The sequence below is a fragment of the Pollicipes pollicipes genome, unplaced genomic scaffold (genome assembly GCF_011947565.3).
Source record: "Pollicipes pollicipes isolate AB1234 unplaced genomic scaffold, Ppol_2.1 Scaffold_4002;HRSCAF=4701_pilon_pilon_pilon, whole genome shotgun sequence".
Classification (NCBI taxonomy): Eukaryota; Metazoa; Arthropoda; class Thecostraca; order Pollicipedomorpha; family Pollicipedidae; genus Pollicipes; species Pollicipes pollicipes.
In genome coordinates, this window is record NW_023596420.1 from 23,248,211 (window position 1) to 23,262,113 (window position 13,903).

At 50.5% G+C, this 13,903-nt stretch overlaps 1 protein-coding gene across 1 annotated transcript; it reads left to right on the forward strand.

Annotated features, from left to right (window-relative positions):
- The first annotated feature begins 1,032 nt into the window (after nt 1-1,032).
- LOC119093738 (uncharacterized) lies at nt 1,033-12,792 on the forward strand. Its single transcript, XM_037216744.1, has 5 exons — nt 1,033-1,122; nt 1,607-1,750; nt 7,404-7,564; nt 11,376-11,471; nt 11,804-12,792. Exons 1-5 carry the CDS (start codon nt 1,035-1,037, stop codon nt 11,852-11,854), a joined length of 540 nt encoding a protein of 179 aa, XP_037072639.1. The 5' UTR covers nt 1,033-1,034; the 3' UTR covers nt 11,855-12,792.
- The last annotated feature ends 1,111 nt before the right edge of the window (nt 12,793-13,903 follow it).

Consider the following 13,903-nt stretch of genomic DNA (forward strand, 5'->3'; position numbering starts at 1 on the left):
TAGATTCCCAAGCTTAATCCTTCAGGCACAGTGCGGAAGCAAATCCGCGGAATGATCCAAATTAAACAGTTATAGAACGTGGGGCACGTCGCCTGCGAGCCGTCACATCACGGATTCACGCGAATTGGGCGAGCTCGCGGAACCGCTACAGCCCGCTGACGCAACTGAGCCGCTCAGTAAGCAGTTCCAGCGAGACACCGGTCGATGCGTGCCTGGGCATTGTGGGCTCGTGGCTGCGGGGGTGAGACTATGACGCGGCCGCGCCGCGGTCGTTCCGGGCAGCCGGGGTGGCGCCGCTCCGCCGTATTTACCGGGCCGTGTCGGCACACCTGGCGCCGGCCGGCGAGCCCGGGCCGGCCCAATTGTCGGAACGGGCGGCCGCCACCTGGAAGTATTGATCAGCGCCACATACCAGGGTCTGGCTGTCGGCCGCCGGCAGACGGCACTGACGCTGCCGGACGCCTGTCAACGGCGCACGGTCGCCCCGCGCTCCGGCTAGCGGCGCCACTCCGGCGGCACTCCGGCAGACTCCGGCGGCACTCCGGCAGACTCCGGCGGCACTCCGGCAGACTCCTGCGGCACTCCGGCTGACTCCGGCGGCACTCCGGCTGACTCCGGCGGCACTCCGGCTGACTCTGGAGGCGCTCCCGTGACACCCAAACAGCACTCCGGCGAGCCCCAGGCGACATTTGGACAGCGCTGTGCCGACAATCCGGTGGTGCTCAAACGACACTCTGGAGGAGCTTTGGCGACACGCGGTTCAGCCAGGAAGGCGCTAGAAGGCCGACGATCCTCAGACAGGCTCTGGAGGCCGACGAACAGAGCAGGCCGCGGAGTGCGCCAGCGGAGGGGACCCCAGGGCGTCACGTCCTCGGCGCGCGCCGACTCGGGGATCGGGCGGTCTGTGGCAGCTGTGACCTGCAGCAGCAGTGACCCTAAGTGGCCTAGAGCGCCAGTGGCGAACGACCTGAACGTGGTGGTGGTGATCTGCCGTGACTGGAAGTGGCCGAACGCAACAAGGCCGGACGTCGGACATGGGCTGCGGCGGCTCCAAGTCGGTGGCGGCCGTCCAACCTCTAGACGACGAGGCTGAGAATGTCTCCAAGGTTGAAGTGCTCAAAGGTGAGCACATGCCAGTGCTTGATGCTGAGCCAGGCATCGTTGACTCGTGTACATGCCTCATGTGCAGGTCTTCTGTCGCTGACAGACCGATGCAGTCAGCATCTTGCCTCCGAAGAAGACAGCAACGAAATTTTGTGATCGTGAGGGTGCTGCCAGCGGGACCAGCGATGCATTTCATAAATTATCTTACAGCGATGGTGGTAGAGCTGCTTTCCCTTCGCGTAGATCGCATCCAGTAATGCTGTGTCGACACAGTAAGTGTCCGGTCAGTGGTAGTGGTAGCAGTGGTAACATAGTCGCAACAGGTTGAGCTTTTGTTATTGTGCTGACAACCCCGGCATCTGGAAAGTGGTGTTACTGGACTGTGAAATCATGTAAAACAGTCACTGCAAGCTTCTACTGGCAGGCAGAATCGGTGGTGTATACGCTTAGATGCCCTGGACGTATTTCGTTGCCTTTACTAATTGCCCCACTCCTACCCCAGAAAACGGCGTCAGCGATGGTCTGGACAGAATACAGAGCGTACCGGACAACCACATACCGAACGGAAGCCCGGCGGACCAGCCAGACCAGACCAGCACGCAGCTAAACCCTGCCAGCCCGCCGCAGCTGCTGCCCGTCAAGCAAGGTGAGCGAATCAACGGCTGGTGCGCGACGAAAACTCCGGTGCAGGTCAGGGCAGGACAGCAGGAGCCGGAACTAAGGCACGTAAGAAGCCACCTATGGGAAGTCATCACGGGTACGCAAAAGCCTCGTGCATCATCCAGCTATTGGCTCCTCAAGGCAGGGTGTTTACCTGCGGAGAGGGAGGCGTAAGCAGCGCCAGTCATATTCATTGGGATGTTTTGACCACTAAACTTTGACTTTATCACCAGGGACGACCGTGGGGACCACCATGTCATCGGCTTAACCTCAAAGTCGTAGCTTTCTGGTGACCTCCGTGCTACGGACTGTGGTGCACCAGCTGGACTTTGTTTGTGATGGCGCTCTTATGACAGGTCTTCTGTGACGAATTGGAACGCCGCCAGGATTTATGACAGGTCTTCTGTGACGAATTGGAACGCCGCCAGGATTTATGACAGGTCTTCTGTGACGAATTGGAACGCCGCCAGGATTTATGACAGGTCTTCTGTGACGAATTGGAACACCGCCAGGATTTATGACAGGTCTTCTGTGACGAATTGGAACGCCGCCAGGATTTGGCGTCAGGAAGAGCTAGTCAACACCCTAGGGAGCAAGCACTGTTTGGAAGGGCGACTAGCAAACCATGAGTGTTACAGGGCAAACAATTCAAACAGGAGAATCATTGTTGGTGCTATAGGCGCTATTCATGTAGAGGACTTCACGGATCGGGGAAAATGGCACCAGTAGTGTAGTGGCTAAGCTGTGTATATGGGGGAGTTCACGGATCAGAGAAAATGGTACCAGTAGTGCAGTGGTTGAGCTGTGTATCTGGGAGGACCTCACATATCGGGCAAAATGGTACCAATAGTACAGTGGTTAAGCTGTGTGTCTTGGAGGACTTCAGAGATCGGGTAAAATGGTACCAGTGGTGTAGTGGTCAAGCTGTGTGTCTGAGAGGAGTTCACGGGTCGGAGAAAATGGTACCAATTGTGCAGTGATTAAGCTATGCGTCTGGGAGGGCTTCACAGATCGGGCAAAATGGTACCACTAGTGCAGTAGTTAAGCTGTGTGACTGGGAGGACTTCACAGATCGGGTAAAAGGGTATCGGTAGTGCAGTGGTTAAGCTGTATGTCTGGTAGGACTTCACAGATCGGGTAAAAGGAAACCAATAGTGCAGCGGTTAAGCTGTGTGTCTGGGAACTTTCGGACTATGGGGTTGATTCCATGCGGTGTCTGTCAGGGTGAGAGGAAGACACTGCCATTTAGCCTAAACAGCTGAGTGCATTTTAAAGCCTCAATGTCACAACGTCAGTTTGGCTAAGACTATGTTACACACATGTCATGGATAACGGGCTGGGTTGATTGCAAATCTTTGGAAAATTACTGGTATGGGCACAGGTGGGTGGGTGCGACGTTTACGAGGTTTTAGGAATGTGTCAAAAACATCCATTGCTATCGGCTGTGCTTTTTAGTCATAAGTAGCTCCAATTGCACTGTTTTGGGGGGTTGTCAACGCAAAAAATGAAGTTTGTGCGCAAAGTTGCATGATGATGTATCGCAACTTTGAACTTACGCGCTCCAAAAAAGCAAACAAATTGGTCATGGTGTAATGCGCAGCGGATGGGTATGATCAGCATGAAACTTTAAGCAATCTACGCGCCATAACTGATATCCTATCCTTTCCAGGACATGGTGACCTTGAGTCAGGCCAAACGTCACCAAAAACGTCCAAAATACCAACATTGGTTGCAGACAACCCCACGCTCCGAGCCTATGACACGGATCAGCATTAAAAGTTTACCAATCGATATGCCATAGTCGATACCCTATTCTTGCTATAACATGAGACCTTGAGTCACGACAAACTTCGGCAAAAACGCCGAAAACCACCAAAATTGGTTTCAAATAACCCGATGCTCCGAGCCTATGACCTCGATCGACACCAAACTCTCACCAGTCGATGCCGCTTAGCCGATAACTTACCCTGTCCAGAGTATGATGGCAATGGGTCAGATTAAAGGTGACCATAAATATCAAAAATCGGGAAAACGGGGCTGCAGACAACCCCATGCTCCGAGCCTATTGGACCGGTCAGCGTGAATTTTTCATTTCTCCACGCGCCATCGTCGATATCCTAACCATTCCAAAACATGGTGACCTTGGGTCACGTCAAAGATCACCATGATACCACAAACTGGAAAACAGGGTTCTATTGCACTGATCAGCAAGCAACCTTCACCAATCGATGTGCCACAGTCGATATCTTATTCCTTCAATAACATGGTGACCATGGGTTACATCAGAGGTTACGAAAACAGCCGAAAAGCATCAAGCTCTTGGCAGACAGCCCCATGCTCCGAGTCTATGGAACCGGTCAGCATGAAACCTCCACCAATCGATGCGTCATAGTCGAAGTCCTATCCTTTCTAGAACATGATGGCCTTGGGTCATGTCAAAGGTGACCATCAATACCAAAACGTTGGACCTGACCGAAGGTAGTTAAGTGCACAAAATGTGCGCTCAGAACGCGCAGTCAAAGGCAAAATACCAATGCAAGTACGCATGAAGGCCCTCCGTATATATTTGGGGTGAAAGCATTCCATGAAAGCCTTCTCTTGACAACAAATCTGCTTATGCACCTCGTAAACTGATTACGTCCTCCATGAGATGTGCTCTTATTCCCGAAGCCATGAGCCTTGCCTTGATATGCGGAGTCGGGGAGGCGGTGGGGATAGTGCTAGGATATTAACAGGGGCCCGGGTGGCCGGCCAGATACCCTTCGCATGGGTGGGGGTCAATTTGACCCCCTGAGATCTCAAAAACTAAGAAAGCTAGAGAAACCAAATTTGCAGAGTATCTTGACCTGTACGTGAACTCACTTAGATCACAGTTTGAGTTTCCTAGGTCATGACCTTCAGGTAAAATAAGGTCAAACAAGGTCAAATTCCAGGATGGTCTCCAAAATACCCCCAGAACCTAGGCTACTGTTTCTAAGCAAAAGGTCACAAGCCCATTTCAGGTCAGTGGTCTTGTTTGACCTTTTGAAGGTCATGGTGACCAAAATCGTACAGACTGCTCTGAGCTTGGCATTTGAATAAGCGACACAGATTACGCTAGGCAGTGTGTTCCTAAAACCAAATGGCGGCCCAGGTCATCTTAGGTCAATGAGCTGTTCTGACCTCTAAGAGGTCAATGGAAGATATATAATGCGGTTCCTGCTGTCAATAAATTCGAAACGAGCACCAGAAACTATCCCATACAGGAAGCCCTAGAGTAATAAATCAGGTTGGTTTTAACCTTGGTCTGACCTTCATACCTGGCCTTAGATCAACGTCATTCGCTTATTCAATATTTTTTGTGTCTAAGAAAGCATCTCAGAGACTGTTGTTGTATCAGATTTTGTTGTATCAGATTGAACAATTCCCTAGAAATTGCATTCGCTGAAACCATGGCCTGACTTTGACCTACCATAGGTCAGCGACCTTACAAGGTCGCTAAATGTTTGATGTCAGACGATTTGTTACTCAATTTTCTGCAACTATGCAAAGTTTGGCGCGACTACGGCGCGCCGTTCGGAAACCATTTTGAAAAACCTTCGGGGGGGGGGGTCAATTTGACCCCCTCCCCACCCAAGCGCGTGTTAATAGAGCACCTAGGATATCGCAAATTCTTATGAATGTCGGAGTTGCTGGGGAATGAATAACGCTGGGTTTAGGTAGTGTGCAGGAGATAAATATTTGGAAACAAGATTTAATACTTGTCTTCTTAACATGCATTGCTTTCAATGGTAGGTGGACTGTTCGAAAGTACCATGCAAAAATTTACGACCAGTTATGCACTGTGCTCAACCGGCTTCTTGACGTCTCTAAAGTAGACGGAACCAGTGATATGTGTTTTGTTTGCTCTGTACCTACCTGTACCGCTGTCATCCAAAGTATGCGCTATAGCTGTATGCACCGTCTTCATCTGTCAAATCCCAAAATTATGAGCTTCATCCAACAATCCAGTTCGCTATACACTTCTCGACTCAGATGGTTTTGCACCTGATAGTTGCATACTTTGCATTTGTGAGCTGTTGAAAGGTTGCTGCGTCAGCTATTACCTCAATTATCAGATTAATCATTCAACAAGAGGTGTAGCATTGCCATGTTGGAGTAGAAATATTTGAGGTGAGTTGAAGTTATCCGGCATTTCAAAGCTATCGTTCATTTTATCATGCATGGGTTTCATATCGCCCCCACGCTCGCGCACTCGTGAAAGAAGTGTTTCAGTTCATTCGCAATATTACACTTAAGGCACAGCGGGCTCCCGACCACGGCTCTACTGAAGAAACATCGTTCTCTTGGAATGCAGACATGGATGGCCCTATAAATGAGCGAGCACAGCCTTGTGGACCTATATTTGCATGGAAGCCGCTTTTTGGCCACCAGTACACAGTATGGGCTCCAAACTTTGGGCAAACATATTCGTTCAGGGGAGCTCTTCCAAGTTTAATTTTACCTAGCATCGGAACTTCCCAACCTTCCGTCCTTGTGAAGAACTTGTAGTTTGTTTTGTATTCAGACGTAGTGCACCGCTTATATATTTCGGAGCCTGTTCTTCATCCATAAGCTCAGCATTAGATTTGGGGATTTACGACTAGCCTTTGCTGTTCCGCTCCCAGTTGTAGACGGTAACGCGATTTGCGTCACCATCCAAAAGCGTGAAACAGGCCTCTCGCCGCTGATGGTCGGGATTAGCATACCCTCATACAGTCATGGATCTTGCATGCAATATCGACCCAACACACGCCTGATACTGGTTTTAACAATGTGTGGTGTTAAAGCTTGGGCTGTCCATGTCTAATCGGTGTGCTATACCGGCGCTGGTATTATATCATCATACCCGATGGTTCGGGCTAAATCCGAGGCCTCCAGTCAGTCACCAGTAAATCACCAGTCACCTCCGAAGAGCCGTGCAGCGTCTCCAGGCTTCGCCTACATTGCCTCATGACCTACACCCGTCCAGTGGAACCAAATGGTTCCATAAATCACGGGTCAGTTGCTGTTTGAATGTAGTATTAATAGGCGCGGGCAAGGTATGTGAAAGCTCAACTGCCTTCAGAATTTTCAAGGGAATCACCATATAGCACGCGGACGTCAGGGGACCGCGGATGGCGACACTGGTTCTGGACACGCTCGGGTGGTCTTCTACACGTTCTCCTTGTCGCTTTCACACTCAATTAGTGAGAACACAGTTAAGTCCAGTTGACAGAATGCAGGATGTCGGCACTTGTGGTGCTGAAAGCAGCTGCTGCATCGCGTCTGCGGCGAATAACGTGTAGATGAGCCATGCGTGTTGGTCCCATCAACAATATTCTTTCTCCTTTGGGGAGAGCGCATTTAGCAACTATAACACAGGTACATTAGTTGTTGACCCGGCATAGGCATCCCACTATTATATTAGTAGCTTGTGACAAGCTGATTGATTACAGGCGAGTGAACCCGTGGGTAACCGCGAACTATATTGACCGTGAACCGAGCCGAGTGCAAACATAGAAAATTGTCGTGTTTACCCACCTGGGCAAGGTGCTGACCTCCCTTCGGCCGTATCGCTGGGATACAAGCCAAGCACCCAGTCGGTGTGGAGACGTGACGCTGCCTTGTTCCTGTTGCAGCCAACGGCTCGTCGGCAATCGCGTTCGAGATTCCGCTGGAGGCGGGCGAGAGTCTGATCCAGCGGCACCCGCCCAAGCGTTTCCAGCGGCTCGAGGATAACCAGCTGACGCTGGAGATCTTCGAGGGCAAGCACGCCAACGCCGCCGAACGGAGGAGCAAGGTGCAACCCCGGGGCGGGTCGGGCCACCAGCTCTGTACCAAACCGTGCCCGCACCGGCCTGCCACACACGCGCCGTTGCATGGGCCTGATGTGCCTTTCGAAGCAGTGAGGGGAGCCTGCATGGACGAGCACGTGGAGCTGGTTCTCCTGGCTCTGGGCTCAGTGGGAGTATTGTGGCAATGGCTGTTGTTGGCCCAACCCATGCGTACGAAAGTAAAGCTAATTTGTGTGCCAGTCGACAAAACCACTGTGAAAAATTGATGACCTTTGCACTTTGCTATTGAATTCGTCGCAAAATTTCCGGACATGCTTTCATCATAACTTCTCAGGACAGCAAATCGATGTTTTCATTGATGCAAGTGGAAATGGTAAAAAAAATATGACGTGCAAGTGACTGAAAATTTAAACGTATCTCGGGCAACGCTTACTGGTCTAGTATGGTCATCTATGACTAAATGGAAAATCTTAAAAAGGCGATGTCGGCACGGGTTTGGATGGTGGACAATTAATGCAAACAAATCTTCCAGCGTGCAGCGCTGATGGTGCACACACAGCGCGGATCACAGACGGATCGTTTCCTAATGTGATGTTAGGAGTGGAAATGTCTGAGACTTACTGCCACCGTCGCATGTCATCTGCAACATTAGGCTAGCGGCCTTGAAATGCCAGTCTAGCCTTGCAGCAACGCTGAAAATACGTGCATGACGATGCCCTTTAGACTGGCGCGCACCCACGGAATCTCGTATTAATAGGTACCGCGCGGTGCTTATCTTGGCTTGTTCCATTCGACATAACGCTCTCTTCAATTCACAACGATTTAGGCCTGTCATTACAAGGTTTGAAATTCCGACCGCGCGAAATGGGATGGAGGGACAGAAAAAGTGACGTTTGGTCCATTTCGCTAACACTAACACATAGCCTGCAAGCAAGCCAAGCACCAGAACACTCCGCGAACTAACAACAAATTTACCAGAAATGCGTCTGTACAGCGGCTGCGGCGAGCCGGGGTGGCGGACGTCACCAGCAGTGCCCGAGCTGCGGTGTGGCCGCCTGAGCTGCGGTGTGGCCGCCAGAGCTGCGGTGTGGCCGCCCGAGCTGCGGTGTGCCGCTTGAGCTGCGGTGTGCCGCCTGAGCTGTGGTGTGCCGTCTGAGCTGCGGTGTGCCGCCTGAGCAGAGGTGTGCCGTCTGAGCTGCGGTGAGCCGCCTGAGCTGCGGCGTGCCGCCCGAGCTGCGGTGAGCCACCCGACCTCTGATTCCGGGCTCAGCCGACAGTCCTTGACCGCGGGGAGACACCGCGCAGAAACGCTCACCTGTCGTCCCGTCCCCGTCCCGTCCACAACCAGCAGGGCGTCCGGCCGGCGCGCTGATTGTTTCGCATCACGCATCGGGTAGAAATAACCGGCCATATTTTTCAGCACCTAGTATTATCCTGAACTGTGTCCACGTTGACACTGTTTGTACCGGTATGGCCTTTAGCCGGCTCAGCGCGTGGAAAGCTCGTGGATATTGGTCAGACACGTGGCCCATCGCTGGACCAGATATCTCAAAAACCATGTGAGTTTACAACTATCAAAAATGGGTAGCTGCTCAGAGCATTACGTCTACGAATCAGTGCAATAGCTAATTGCATCAATATGAGCAGTAAATAGCTTGAATGGAATGTCGAGGATTGGATGGATGTATATATATATATATATATATATCTATATATATATATATATATATATATATATATATATATATATATATATATATGTATATGAAACAACGCCGCTGTGTTTACCTAAATAGCGTACGTTATATAATGTTATAGCATACAGGGGATCAGTTATCAGCCCCAAAACCTCTTAAACACTGCTATATAAACGGTCGAAGCATTTATGCGATGCTACTTTACTGAATGATTTGGTCACTCAATGTCCTGAAAAACCGCATTTTTTGCGGGGATTTTGATAATTGATTACAGTTGCATTACACTGCATCCCGAATGTTAGAACGTGATCATAGGAAATTTTGTTATTAGATCTGATTTAGAATCCTTATGCTCTCCCCTACCTCCCGCGACTTTCTCAAAGTTCACCTCTGTTAGAAAGAACTACTGCCTGAATGTTTTGTGAACATTTGATGCATCTAATAATGTCAGTTTCACACCTGCATATGATATGTTTTACAATATTTGAACTTGATGTTCCACTTACGAGTCGTTCAAAGTCTCTAAAATTCTTTCAGAATCGTCCTTTCATTACAGACATATTCTACGCCTACCGATTAGTGAGTTTATAACTAAGCTAAGTAGATCTTCCGCATTTGTTTGTCCAAAACTTCATTACAATTCAAACAATCCAAAGCAATAAAAGATCCAGCAAAATCATTCCGATCTCCCTTGTGTAGGTTCGCCGACTCACGTGGAACATTTTCTTGTGACTTGATGCGCGACTTTGCGTGATATGCATGTGTGTGTGTGTGTGTGTGTGTGTGTGTGTGTGTGTGTGTGTGTGTGTGTGTGTGTGTGTGTGTGTGTGTGTGTGTGTGTGTGTGTGTGTGTGTGTGTGTGTGTGTGTGTGTTTGGCTAGTTTTTTGTTTGTGTGTGTATCGTATATTCATTTTTCTTAAACTGGACTGCTTCCATAATGGGCTTTTGCCTGTGATTTCTTATATCCTAAATAAACAAATAAACAAATAAACAATAAAGTGAATGAGAAATGTTGAGAAACGTTAACTTGCTGACCTGTCAGAAGAAGGATCTTCCAACACAAAATCGAAAATGTTGCATTTTAATAGAAGCTGCCATGGCGGCTGCCACACTTGTCACAGCGCATTCTCCCTTCATGAATGACAGAAGCACACAGGAAAAAAACGCGCATATAAAATTTTGCATGGCGTGACCGCCCAGAAAAACCAGAATCGTAAGCGACACGCTCCATATCTTAAAAATAATATCGTATGGTACATTGCGGGGCATCGATCGCCACCGTCACCGACACAAATTTTCAAAATAGAAATCTAACCGCTGCTCTCTGGAACTGCTTGCACTGCGCAGGCCTTCATTATGCACAGTCAGCAGCAGCCTCTGCATACAGCCACCTCCAGTTCCCGCTGCGCGTCTAGCGAAGGGATTCTGTGACACTGCATGCCACCACGTGTGTGGCGGAGAAGAAGCCAGCACGCGATAAGACATTTGGAGCACGCCATCTGGTACTTGCACCTACGAAAGTAGAACACCTTCCTCTGTGCGCCTGACCCCGCATGCGTAGCCATTCTTGTGTCAGCCTGTATATACCAGCGCGGGGGGAGTGGGCTGGGCCGCATGGCCAGCTCCTACCGCACGTGCGCCGGCTTTGTGATTGAACCCAGCCTATCGCGTGACACGGGGCAATTAAAGCTCCGGTGGGACGACCGATCTTTGTGCGCAAATGTCCCCGCGACGCATTGGGCCTGTCGTGCCACTGCTTTCAGCATGCTCCCGCGCCTGTCAGCTTGTGGTGACATGATGACAGTCGGAGGTGGAGCGCGCTGGCCTCCGACGTGTTTTGCGCCCACCTGCCTGCGTTGGTCCCCGGGGGCCGTGGAGCGCTGTGACAGCGGGGTTGGACCGCTGACGGCCGCTGACTGCGTCCCTCCCCGCCCCGGCCCGCCCGCCGCTGTGTTCCAGCCGACTGGGGCCAGCGCCGCGGCGCGTGTCACGCTCCGCCGCCCGCCGTGTGGCCGGCAGCGCCGCCGCCACCCGGTGCCACTTTCATGCTAATGTCCCGGTGAACGGGGCCCGGTCACGCCAGCTGACCGGCCAACGTTTTTTCTCGTTTGTCTGCAGCTATTGAACCAGCGCGTGCAGAGCGCTCGGGTGCGAAACCTGCGCAGCGCCGGCCGCGCCAAGTCTCGCACAACCATGCGCTCGGACGACGACCCGGTGAGTGTCGGTGACCTGAGCTCGGGTCAAGAAATCGTCCCCCGGGGTCAGACGGCCTCCACTGTGGACTGGACGGGGAGTGATGCCCCGAGCCGATGCGTCCAAACGTGACCAGAGACGATATGAAGGACGAAATCTATCTCGCAGTACGACGTCGAATGGTGAATGATAACTGTCAGGCAGATGGCGGTAATCGTACACCAGCGACTGACTGTGGTCCTTGATCGTACGGGTTGCCATGATTACGAGTGGCGTGAGTTGAGATGAGCCGCGGATTTCCGCGAAAGCGTGCTTGAGCTACTCACTACTTACTAGCGGTCGTTATGTTGCAGATCGAGGGTGGCGTAGCCGACCAGAGGAAGGACGAGTCCGAACTGTCATAGGTACATCCTAGTCCATAGCGCATTATGTTCACTGGTTCCTCGGAGATGAACCGGTGAATGACGCGCTGCTCCTGAGCGTTGGCTGCCCATCCGCCCGACTTCGAACCAGAGTCGATCGTCTGTCTTCTTCAAAACGAGATCATGGGCCTCGTCAAGCTCACAGAGGCCACCGTTTTCGGCTATCTCGACTGCTGTGCAAGCTTCGATGGAGGACGGAGCTCGAAGTGGAGCAGTGCACGGGACTCGCGAGAGCACCGACGCCGGTACGGTGCTGGCAGCAGACGACTGCTTTTCAGCGCCATCGTGCTCGAGCTGAACGTGGTCACCTGAGAGGCAATCAGCCGAAAGGCACCATCAGCCAACATGCATTTCCGGCATACGGTCCAGAGCGCTTCGCCTGTGCGGACTGGGCCGGCATTCCGTCCAGAGCACTCCGCCTGTGCTATATGGGCCGGCATTCTGTCCAGAGCACTCCATCTGTGCTGCCTGGGCATGTTGCTGTGAGCTGTAAAAGGCACTAAACGTTCAGGTGACATGCTGAGATCGATTGCGAAGGGAGGTTTTTTGCGAGAGGTAGGTGCGTTTTGGTTTGACCTATACGAGACATGTAGCATGTGATACGTCGAAGATGGCAGACTGCATTGTACACTCTTGTTTGTATGCATGCTAGTCCAGGCTATCGTCGTGCTTTGTGCTGAGGGAAAAACTTTCATAATACTGCGTCAGAAACAAAACTCGGGTGAACAAGATAAAACTTCATAAGTGATCAATGCATTATGTGAAGAACTCGGTTTGCTGTGAAATGCATGGCAAATGCTTGGAATGTATCATATATGGATGTGTTTGGAAATAAACACTTGTTCCAAGTGTTTTCCCCGGCCTTACGAGCCACCCAATCAGGGGATCATCAGCTGGAGTAGACCTATGAATAAAGAAAATGTCCGCCGCGATAATTCAATTTTACTACGGAATACCAAACCAAGAGCTTCATGACAGAGCTGTCAGCAAAGGAAGCGTTTTATGGCGGTACCATCTAAGGCGAACCAGCCACATTCTTGACCTATATAGGTATAGAGCCCACAAGAAACTTGTGCTTCTTTTTCAGAAAACGAGTCAAAACTTGTGTTGACGTACCGCAGCTTTTTCACTTCCAGTGAATCGGAGCGACTGGAGATGTTGCCATTTTGCGTTTTTTTTTTTTGTCCGACCGGAACTCTTTGGCTAAGAACTCCGCCACAATTAAAGTTCTGTCAAGTGGTGCTCACGTCAACCTGAATCCATGCTAAGGCCAAAATGTTACAGAGTCATTACAACACGAAAAGGTAATTCCCATCTAGGGGAAAGGTGTCATTTGATTGAAGGAGCATATCACACCTTTTATCATGGAGCATATCACCTTGTCGCCTCTCAACCGCGTTGGCAGCTTAATTCGGAATAACTATGACCGAACACTGCAAAACTATTGTGAGATTTGGGGCAGCGACTTTTTTACCGGAACGTGGATGTTGGCAATAAAACAGTTCACGTATTTGTAATGTGCAGGCCAAATTGAGTATGAAAAATGAGCTGATTCTATCAAAGCTGCAAGACTTTGGGTTTGCTAATGTTTTTTTTTCGAAGCAAATTACCACCGCGTATTACGACGGACGAGAGCGCAGGTCGCTTGAGGGTACCCTGCAGAGTTCGGTGAAATTATACGTGTTGTTCAATTTCCAATAAAGGGCTGCAGGGCTTTGCAGTCCAAATTTCAAAACTTTATAGCATAAGATAGAAGCATGGCTTGGGCCGCAGGGAAAATGGGCCATCCAGAATAAGTTTGGTTTCTAGATATCGTTTTCAACTCCAATATTACGGAGAAAACTGTTTTTAATGAACTTCTGAAATCGGTAAACATAATAAGTGCGGCAGCCTTTTGTGGTTTTTCATTTATGCACAATCCCATCATTTTGAACGAGGGATCGTAATTGAGTAGGAGTAAGTATACACCTTAACTCTTCCGAGTTTGCGTGGTGTAAAGAAATCATGCCGCTCCCGCCAAGTTCAGGTTTC

Coding starts and splice junctions, on each gene's coding strand:
- LOC119093738 (XM_037216744.1), top strand. CDS start 1,035: ATGGGCTGCGGCGGCTCCAAGTCGGTGGCGGCCGTCCAACCTCTAGAC. Junction 7,565..11,375: donor CCGCCGAACGGAGGAGCAAG/GTGCAACCCCGG, acceptor GTTTGTCTGCAG/CTATTGAACCAGCGCGTGCA. Junction 11,472..11,803: donor TGCGCTCGGACGACGACCCG/GTGAGTGTCGGT, acceptor GTTATGTTGCAG/ATCGAGGGTGGCGTAGCCGA.